Source organism: Plecotus auritus (assembly GCF_963455305.1).
Source record: "Plecotus auritus genome assembly, chromosome: 5".
In the NCBI taxonomy this organism is placed as follows: Eukaryota; Metazoa; Chordata; class Mammalia; order Chiroptera; family Vespertilionidae; genus Plecotus; species Plecotus auritus.
The window spans coordinates 107,827,003-107,838,075 of NC_137776.1; the positions used below are offsets into that span (position 1 = coordinate 107,827,003).

The 11,073-nt window shown below is 43.0% G+C and overlaps 1 protein-coding gene across 1 annotated transcript in view; it reads right to left on the bottom strand.

The window, feature by feature from the left end:
• The window catches only part of HABP4 (hyaluronan binding protein 4), a 43,799-nt gene extending 36,308 nt beyond the window's left edge, over positions 1–7,491 (bottom strand). Inside the window, exons 1-2 of the mRNA XM_080667813.1 lie at positions 6,963–7,491; positions 2,777–2,939 (exon numbers count right to left, since the gene is read on the bottom strand). Of these exons, the coding sequence (XP_080523939.1) occupies positions 2,777–2,939; positions 6,963–7,353 (554 nt within the window). The 5' untranslated portion in view covers positions 7,354–7,491. The remainder of the gene's footprint in view (positions 1–2,776; positions 2,940–6,962) is intronic.
• Between the last annotated feature and the right edge of the window lie 3,582 nt (positions 7,492–11,073).

The following is an 11,073-nucleotide window of genomic DNA, read 5'->3' on the forward strand; positions in this document are numbered from 1 at the left end:
CCTTAATCATTTTTTCTCTACTCCACAAGTTTACTCCTACCCCCAATTAAATATATTCTCAATTGCCTCTTTACTTTCCCCTTATTATAAATTGTATCTTCTCTGTCACAGGTTGGTGAGACTGAGGAATCCTCTATTCCACTTGGGAAGCTTTCTTATATACGCACAAGCAGAAGGAAGAAACTTGGAGCCAAGCATCCCACTTTATATACCTGTCATCCACTCTTGTACAACAATCCTAATAACTAGACATGAGTATGTTTTACAGGTAAGGGAATGAAGTTTCTATGTGGGGAATGGGGAGCTGATGTTTAATGGGAACAGATGGGGAGAGTGAAAAGGTTCTGGAGAAGGATGGAGATGGTTACACAACAATGCGAATGGACTTAATGCCACTGAACTGTAAATTTAAAAGTGGTTTAGCCCCGGCCAGATGTGCAGTGGTTAGAGCATCAGCCTGCAGACCAAAGGGGCATGGGTTTGACTCCTGGTCAAGGGCACGTACCTTGGTTACAGGTTCCCAGCCCTGGTCGGGACATGTGTGGGAGGCAACCAATCAAAGCGTCTCTCTCACGTCGGTGTTTCTCTTTCTCTCCCCTTCCCTCCCTTCTATTCTCTCTAAAAATCAATGGAAAAATAACCTCTGGTGAGGATTAAAAATAAAAAAGGAAGAAAATAGGAAAGGTGTTACAAGTAATCACCTCAGACAGTAAGATAGTTTAATTTTCTTTATAATTTTATACTAGTATGTTTTCCAAATTGTTTCAAGAGACTATAAATAATTTTTAATAAAGACCTTTATTAATAGAAAGTTACTTTTAAAGAAACTAAGGAAAATATATTTTCTGATGGCACATGACGTAAAAAAAAATTTCAAATTTCCTTGAAAGTAAAAATTCCTACATATTCTTAATGTGATATGCTGAGAAGGGCACAAAACATCACTTCCGTGTTATTCCTGCCAAATAAGTTCATTCCATGAGGAAATAACAGACAAACTCAAATTCTGAGCTGTTCTACAAAACAAACAGCCTGTCCTTTTCCAAAAAAGTCAAATTCATAAAAGATAAAGGGAGACTAAGGAGCCATTCCAAATTAAAGAAGACCAAATGTAATGCCCATTCCTGGACTGGATCCAGAATTAGACTTCTTTTTTCTTTTGCTAAAAGGACATCACTAAGACAACTGGGGAAATCTGAATAGTCTGTGGATTACACAATTTAGATAATTCAACAGAATTGTACTGAAGTTACTAAGTTTGATAATTGTACCATGTTTTTAGTAAATATATTTAAAGTATTTAGGGATGAAGGGACATTCCTGCACCTTACTCTCATCCAAAATGACAAAGAAAAAAGTTGTGTGTATGTGTGTGTGACACAGAGAGAGAGACTATGAATGTGTAGGGTAAAAGAAAGAAAAGGAAGAAGAGGAGTATAATAAAGCAAATGTGGTAAAATGTTAACATTTAAGGAATATGGATAATGGTGTATGGAAAATCTTTGTATAATTATTGCAACTTTTTGCAAATCTGAAATTTTTAAAGTAAAAGGAAAATAAAATCCCTCCATAACCCCATATCCCACCCTACCCTTGCTTGCATGTATGATTTCATTTAATAGTCATCTTTCCATGTTACTATATAAAGACCTATCTTATCCTTTTTTAAAGACTCATAGTTTTGCTACTAAAAAAAACCTGGAAACATGAGTTTGTGCTTTTGAGCTATAATTTCCTTATTTCCACAGAATAAATTCCTGAAGTGAGAAAAAAAAATACACAAATGCTTCCTAAAATAAGCAGCTCTGATTCAGAAGCTCTTTATAAGCATGCAGACTGGCCATTACACAGCAAATTTGAAGCAATCACCAAAAAAGGGCAGAATTAAACCTTTTTCTAACCCCCACCTCTAACGTGGTGGCAGATACACTGCTTCAATGTTTTGGACATGTAACTGTTAGGGAACAGATCTGCAGAAGTTGCCATCTGCTCAGCTCTCTCACACTAAGCTAGTCTGCTAGACTTCCTTGTTTTTTAGGCTTGTTTTAATGGACTCCAGTATAGTTTTACAGAGCTAAATTCTTTAGTTAAAACTTGTAAACGAGATTAGTAGTCAAGAAGTTGAAGGACTGCCCGGCTGGTATGGCTCAGTGGCCCATGAACCAGGAGGTCATGGTTCAATTCCAGTCAGAGTACATGCCGGGGTTGCGGGTTCAATCCCCAAGAGGGGGTGTGCAGGAGGCAGCCAATCAATGATTCTCTCTCATTATTGATGTTTCTATTTCTCTCCCTCTTCCTTCCTCTCTGAAAGCAATTTAAAAAGCAAACAATAGATGGGAATGGGGGGATGAGGACAAATATGTGATACCTTAATAAATTTAAAAAAATAAAATAAAAATAAAAAAGCAAACAAAAACAAAAATAAACTCATCAATAGTCTAAAATAATACTAAATCAAAAACATAATTATATCCCTAGCCTAAACTTCAAAAAAAAGTATTTGACCACTTGAACATACTCCTGTGCAGTATTTTATGAGAGTGCTTTTCATAGTTAGCAATAAAGAATTCATTTTTTATCGTAAAATCATTGCCTGAACCAAGACTTAAGGTCATTTAGGAGGTAAATGGAAGATCCTCCATGTGGCACCTAAGGTAATAGGATTTGCTACTTAAACTGGCAAATTATTCCCGGGACTGGCAGCCTGGAAAGGTCACCAAGGCTAGCAGTTCTCTGAAAACCGTTCTGGTTCCTAAACCCTCCTAGCAGTACATACTTTTCTTCTGTAACCTTCTCAGGTGTAAAGTCTGCCTGCCTCTCGGTCTCATAAGGGTGATATTCCCTGTAGGATCTCCGCTCTGCTCTATCCAGCGTCACCTCTGTCCCCCGGCTATCATTCCATCCTTGCTGCTCCCCTCTTCTAGGAGTTCGCTTCTGGCCTGCAAGCAAAAAATCAAAGGGGAGAGGTGAACACAAAGACTACAGCAGCACGTCATTCACAGGTACTTTTACATTTAACCCTTCTAGAAACCAACGTCATGGGAAATGTAGTTTAGAGAAGGAAAGCTGCTGATATTACTACAGCCAGTATCAATTACTTTTTAATAAAAGTTTTAAGTTCCTATTGAATTACAGGCTTTCTCTTATGTCATGGAAAGCATGATAAAGTTAAACAGACTACACCAACTAACCTGTAATTATAGGTATTGCACAATGACTGTGATAGCTAGGGATATAGATAATAGCTAAATCAACGACGTTTCACAATAGCAGCTTTATTAAAACATGGCAGCTAAGCTACATCCAGAAACTTTTAGGATAAATATCCTGTACGTTAAATTTTTTTTAGAACCCCAAGTATAGTTTATCATCAGCTACTAAGGTTTTTGTTTTTGTTTTTAAATACAGCTTATACCACTATTATCTTTCTTTTATTTAGAAACAGATTTTTCTGCTATTTCCTGGTATTTATGATCATACTTCTCAAATATGAGGCCAAACTTGTCTAGCCAAATCATACATGGGCCAGTTAGCACCCAAACGGGCATCTCTCATGCGTGGAGCCAGCACTCAGCTGGGGCAGGGACCCGACCATTTTCCTCTCTCATCTCTACTCCCCTCCAGTTCGATGCTTTAACAATTTTAAGCAGAGTCTGTGTTTGATAGGCATGTAATACCTGGTAAATATGTTCTGAAGAATGTTTGTCACTTCAAAATCATCTTCTAAAAACATTTATCTTTTCTTTGTATACATTTAAAAGGTCCCCATCTCAAACATTATTTATAATTTTATTACAGTACCTTTGACTTTTCTATAAATTACCCTTTAATTGGTTATATGGCTGTAAAAATATTAAATGTATTTGAATTAATGAGTCTTTTTTAAACAGTTGGTCTCCACTCCAAGTTAGACAAACAAACATGACTCTTAAGGAAGATGTTTACACGTATTTTTCCATTTTCCTACTTAATGTTTTCTATCTGAATTTTATAATTTGGGCACATGTATTAACAAAGTTCCAATACCCTACAAATATTTCATTCTTTCTTCAAAACCCAAAACACAAAGACGCAATAGGGGTACAATTGTTTCCCCACAATTCAGTGCTAAAAGATTAAGACTGCAATTGAACCTAGTTGTTTTCTGTGCTGGATCAGCAGCTCCAAGTGGATAATGCAAACACTGAATTTCACTGACCCTTTCCACTAAAACACTGGCACACGCAGTCTGTTCACTGATCTAATGCCAAGCCCACAAAGGGACAAAATACAATAAAATTTTCAATGAGATTTCTACAAAATAAAGTTGAACTTTGACTGAAAAACAATCGTTCTGAAAGGCTAAGAAAAGTAAAGATGAAACAGCCCCTGAGGACTTCAAGAACAAATTTATTGAGCAAGGCTCACACAAGGGTCTTACGTACAGTTGACTCTTGAACAACTTGGGTCAACTGAAAAATCCACATGTAAGTGGACCCAAGTTATTCAAGGGTCATTGTATATTGCTAAATAGTGAAGGATACTAAAAACCTCAATGGGAAAAATCTTATGATTTCCACATCCTTTTGAGATTAATAAATGTTTCCATTATATGTCAAACATATTTTGACTTTGTTTCTTGCCTACACTAAGTATTCACTCACAATATTCTAACTAAATTAAATTTTTTTGAGTGTTAGAAGAGTCCATATAAATTAGGGCTACAAAACTTTGAGATAGTAGCTCTCTAACATCCATTACAAATAAGCTTAGTACAGTAACTGCGTAGACAGAAATTAATGAGCTGTTAGGTCCTGAAATAACACATACTTGAAAAAAGGACTAGAAAGACAAAATTTCCATTCCAACTACAAAATTAAAGAACTTTAATATAGTTCTCAAAACCCAGATCACCTGGATCATGAACAACTGACAGAAAAAAGTTATCAACATACTAGATTACAAGGCTAAGTGAAAGAAGCAGACTGCATCCCAATTTATATCGTTTAAATTTAGAAAAAAAAAAAAAAATAGGCCCAGCTGCAGTGGCTCTGTGGTTGAGCTTTGACCTATGAACCAGGAGGTCAGGTGCAGCTGGATCCCCAGTGGGAAGCAAGCAGAAGGCAGCCAATCAATGATTCTCTCTCATCACTGATGTTTCTATCTCTCTCCCTCTCTGAAATAAATAAAAATATATTTTAAAAAATAAGAAAAGAGGAAATAATTTTGTTCATTAATGTATATAAATACGAGGTGTTGACAATTGGAAAAATAAAGGATTTCCACTTTAATTCATACATTTCTAACTTGTTTAAAATTTTATAACAAAAATGCATGGCATTTTTAATTTTGAAAGAGTTAAAAAATGATATGTTAGTAGCACTAAATGCAGTTTCACAGGATGAAATACCCATTTTCATTTGTTAAAAAATAAAGGGAGAGGAAAAGCTTAGCCTTTCTCTATTCTTTTATTACTGTATTTGGCTACATAAATTTGAGAAAAAAATAGAAATTAATACCAAATGTACATATCTCAAGTCTCACTCTATTTAAACACTCTCATGAACTTACTGGTTTACCAAGGGGTCTTGAAATAACTTTTTAAATAAATTCAACATCTGTATTATAGTGACTTATTTTCTGATTCTCAAGGGATATCACTGGACTGCACTTTTCACAGCTAAAGGTAAACATCACATAGTTGCAGAAGTCAAAGCCCCAATACTTAAATCAGTTGTTTTCCAGGGTCGGAATGCACAATTTAATATTTTTGTAATTTTTCAATTACAGTTGACATTCAATATTATATTAGGTTCGGGTGCACACATAGTGTGAGACATTTATGTAACTTACAAAGTGATCCCCCGCATGAGTCTACATAGTTATTACAATATTATTGACCGTATTCTCTATGCTGAACTTTACATCCGTAACTATTCCGTAACTGCCAATTTGTGGGGTGCACAATTTTTATCAAGCAGGGACCTAGCCAGTAGAGCCGAGCTGAATACACGGCTAACAGTGGCTGCAGTGGTGGAACTACACATCTTAATCTAACTCTCCTCTTGGGCAAACCTCAGGACCCTATTTCAGGAAAACAGGAAGCACAGGTGTGTTCTTGCTGGCTATACCACTGATGCAGTTCAGGTGAGACTCCAACGCTTAACTACCCTCCCTCCGCCGAAACAGCGGGAGGGGAACTTTGAAGAGCCTTGTGGCCAAGGTTACAGAAAGCAGCCAGTGGGAATGACAAAGTTACACATTCCACCGACACCACGTGCGGTTTTTAAAAATAATGCCGGCTGAATTCTGGAGGCTACGGTAAGGGGATGGGTTGAAGGCACAGAGCTCGGGCGGCGCCGGGAACCCCGCGCCACCCTCCGCATTCGCTGGCGCCGACGTCACAGTCTCCGTGGTCACCCAGGCCTCCCTGCATCACAGTGGCCGTCACGCCTCTCTCCGCAACTCTTCACGCACCCGGACTCTCGCCACGCCGCCCCCGGGCCGGGGCGCCCTACCTCCCCCACGCTGCCTAAGTGGGGCTCCCCTCCAACCACGCCTCTCCCTTTGCTTCTTGCAGAGGGTGGGCTGGAGGAGGCAGGAGTCCCTGCGGGCTCCGGCTTGCAGAGCCCGGGGTAGCGACCCCCGTTTTCACCCCGCACACCACCCCAGCAGTGTCCCTTCACTTTGCCCAACTTGTGAAGGATCAGCTCTGGGTTTTGAGGCCCCTACCCCAAGGCTGCACTCCCCCACCCCAGAAGGGACTGGGAAAGGTCAGAAGCGCGTGACAACGCCCACCCCCGTTCTCTTTCCTACCTGCTTTGGCTACAAGGGCCCTCAACTCATCCTGGCCGTTCCAAAAGCCCCCTCCCTTTTGGGGAACAGGTTCCAGTGACCGCAGCCTCCTAGCGGGACGCTGGGGCGGTTTAAGAGGGGTGACCTCCGTGACCCCTTCCTCCTTCCCCTCCCGCCACCGCGCTCACCCGGGGGCGTCCAGGTGCCCGGCGGGGCGCGCGTCCCGGGCGGCTGCGAGCCGCCCCCGGGACTGTCCGGCTGCTGCGCGCCGGGGGCCGGGAGGCCCTTGCGATCCTTCTGGGACTCCCGCCGGCCGCCGCCCGCGCCGGGTCTGTGGCCCGAGGCCCCAGCCGGGCTCCTGCCGCCGCGGTGGCCGGCCCCGGCCGCCGCCGCCGCCGCCGCCTCGTCCCGCCTCTTGCGCTGCAGCTGCTGTTGGCGCCGGCGCTCGGCCTCGCGCAGGATGTCGAACGGGTCTGACTCGTCGTCCAGCAGCTGGTGGAAGCGGTTGGCCACGACGCAGCCGAAACTTTCCTGCATCGCGGCGGCCGCGGCCACGGGGCTCCCCAGAGAGCCCTTCATGCCTCCGCGGCCCTGCGGGCCCGCCGGGGGCAGCCCAAGCGAGCGAGTCTCAGCGAAGCCGGCGGCGAGGACCCATCACGCCCGTCGCTGCAGCCCTCCCAGCCCGGTGCCCTCCTTCCCCGCGCGGGCCCCGGCGCAGCCCCCGACGCCCGCCTAGCCGCCGGCAGACAGCCAATCAGAGCACTCAGACACGCCCCTTTTCCTAGCGGGCACGCCTGGAAGGCCAATCAGAGGCCGGCTTCTGTCACGTCCTACGACCTCTATGCCCCACCCCTCGATTCACCGTGAGGGGCGGAGTCCAAGGGGCGGAGCTACTGGGAGGAGCGCGGAGTTTGTGGTCCAGGCAGGCCCACCTGTGTAGGTGGGTCGAGACCATTTGTGTTCTCTCTGGGACTGGATTCACAACATTCATTATTGGCTACTCTTCTTTGAAGTTTGTATATTCATTTATCCATTGAACACTTACTATGTGTTAGAGGTTTTGGCCAGTGATGAGGGCTGCGAAGAATTCACAACTAAAAGAAGAGAGAGCCGAAACCGGTTTGGCTCAGTGGATAGAGCGTCGGCCTGCGGACTGAAGGGTCCCATGTTCGATTCCGGTCAAGGGCATGTACCTTGGTTGCGGGCACATCCCCAGTAGGAGGTGTGCAGGAGGCAGCTGATCGATGTTTCTCTCTCATCGATGTTTCTAGCTCTCTATCCCTCTCCCTTCCTCTCTGTAAAAAATCAATAAAATATATTAAAAAAAAAAATAAAAAAATAAAAGAAGAGAGAGAGCCAGCTGGCCTGCTCAGTGGTTGAGCATCGACCTATGAACCTGAAGGTCGCAGTTAGATTCCTAGTCAGGGCACATGCCCCGTTAAGGATTTGATCCCCAGTGTGGGTTGTGCAGGAGGCAGCCGATCAATGATTCTCTCTCATCATTCATGTTTCTCTCTCTCTCCTTCTCCCTTCCTCTCTGAAATCAATAAAACGTATTTTTAAAAATAATAAAAGAAGAGAGAAATGTAAAGAGAAAGTTTATTTTTACTTTCCCCAAAGGGAAAGAGCTGTGCTAATCAACGCCAGGGCAAAGAACAAAAAAGCTGCCCTTCCTTTTAAAGCCATCCGGCAAGGAAGGCAGGGAGGTTTTCCGGCTGCTGCTGTTGCTAGGTGACATTGAGCAGACATCAGGGGAGTTACTTTGTTAGTTCTTTATGAGACAATCCCGGCAGCTGTCCTAGGGAGGTGTCTTATCATGATTTTTCCTAAGTCTGTATAATATTCCTAAAGCAAAAGTTGTGAAGAGTTTAAAAGAGGTTTGTTTGAAGGGAAACGGGGAAGAGAACTTTCTACTAATTATCCCTGGGTTGTAAACCAGCAGGGAGAAGTATATGCAAGAATGTAGCCTTGAAAGTAACTTGTCTTATAGTTTGAACAGAGGGAATGTTTGAACCAGAGGAGCTAACAATCCTGAGGTTTAATTACCAGGTGCTCCTCATAAGTTGTGGAAGGCTACAGCAAAGAAAAAGAAAAGCCTTCTTTTTTCCCCCCCTCCTAACACTATGTGCCAGGCATTATGTTGTAGGAGATACTAATTCCGTGATTTATGGATCTCACAGTATATCGACAGAAAGTGTCCTGAAGAAAAGGCACAGGCTTCCCTAGGAGATAGAAAAGGAACCTGAAGCTTCCCCTAGTAAGTGCTGATTAAGCTGCCATCTGAAGGATGACAAGGAGCAGGAGCAAGGGCAAGTGCAGAAGTCTTGAGGTGGGTCAGTGCATAGCCCAGGCACACGCTCAAAGAAAGCCAGTGACCTGGGTTGCAAAGAGTTGGGGGAGGGCCTTGTTTGGTCTGGTCATTACTCTAAAAGCAGTTAGAAGCAAGTGATAAACAGGACCATATCTTGAAAAAGGCTACCCTGGCTACAACATGAAGGGCATGGAGGGAGGTCAATCAAGCAGAAGATTGCTGCAGAGCTCCAGGAAAGAGCTGATGGTGGCGACTTGGACTAGAACGATGGCAGTGGAGGTGAAGAGAGTAGTAGATTCAAAAGCTATTTTGCAGGTTTTATCAACAGGACTTGTTGAATCACTAGATATGGATGAGGAGGAGGGAAAGGAGGGGTGAGATGACGCCTGTTTTTCTGGTGCAGCTGGAATGGTGGTGCTATTCACAAAGAATTAGAGCACTGGAAGGGAACACTGATGCGAATCATGAGTTTAGTCTTGAACATGCTGAGGTTTGGGGTTTTGTTTGTTTTTCTTGTGAGATATTCAGCTGAGGCCTGGAATTCAAAGAACACCAAGCTCAGCCCTGGCCGGGTGGCTCAGTTGGTTGGAGCGTCATCCTGTACACCAAAAGGTTTCAGGTTTGATTCCCCATTGGGGCACATACCTAGGTTGCAGGTTCCATCCCCTGTTGGGGCGCATATGGGAGGCAACCAATTGATGTTTCACTCTAACATCAATGTTTCTGTCTCTCTCCCTTCTGTTAGTGTTTTGGATGGTGACACAGGCTGTGAAAGAATTCACAACTAAAAGAAGAGATGCAAAGAGGAAGTATATTTTACTTTCCAAGCAAGGAAAGGGCTGCTGTATCATTAGTCAATACAGGGCAAGAAACAAAGGGTGCCTTCCACTTTTAAACAGTAATGACTGCCCTAACTAGTTTGGCTCAGTGGATAGAGCATCAGCCTGTGGACTGAAGGGTCCCAGGTTCAAGTCCAGTCAAGGGCATGTACCTTGGTTTCCGGCATATCCCCAGTTAGGGGGTGTGCAGGAAGCAGCTGATCCCAGTAGGGGGTGTGCAGGAAGCAGCTGACTGATGTTCCTAACTCTCTACCCTTCTCCCTTCCTCTCTGTAAAAAATTACAAGATAAAACCAAAACAGTAAAATTTAAAAGGTAAAATAATTTACATTTCTTACCATTGTTTCCACTTGATAATATATGCAGGAATGAAAATATTTTTCCTAACTCTTAGAGCGTTTCATCTGTCCTTTATGCCTGCTGAGCTGATTGTGATAAGATCAATTAAATTATAGTTTCTGGTTTAGTTGTTACAAGGTTGATAAGTGAATTCGAATTCAGTTTCTCACAGCAAATGAATAAAGCAAGTACATAGTCTCAAAGTTAGGAGTTGTAGAACCTACACCATTAACAATCAAGATGCTGTAAGAGGACTTGTAGCAAGCCCACATCCATTTATGATGACCAGACAGAGGATGCTGACATCTGGAGAGGACCTATGCCCAACCTACTAATGTTTGTGCTCCTGGTGTCACTGAGCTTCTTCCAGCCTTCTTTCTGGTGACCAGATGTTACAGCACCACCGAGCTTTGGATCCTCAGAGCACTGTGCCCACAGACCAGTTATTTCATTCTCTCAAAGTTCCTAATATGAAAATTTTGATATGTTATAACTTTCATCGAGGCTGAATTAAATAATTTTGAATTTTGAACTTTTTAGTCCCACATTTCTTCTGGATTCTTCCAGTTGTGAGCAACAGAAAACCCACCTGGAATTAAAAAAAAAAAAAAAAAAAAAAGGCCAAGAATCAATCAGGCATCGCTTGATTGGGGTCAACAATGTCAGGGCCTGACCTCTCTCTCTCTGCCCCTCCCACTCTCTCTGCTTTATTTTCTCTGCATTGGCTTCCCTTTTACTAGTTTCTCTACATAGATGGTCCCGCAATGCTGTGTTTAAGACTTACAGTTATCAGCCCGGCAGGAAAAGGAAG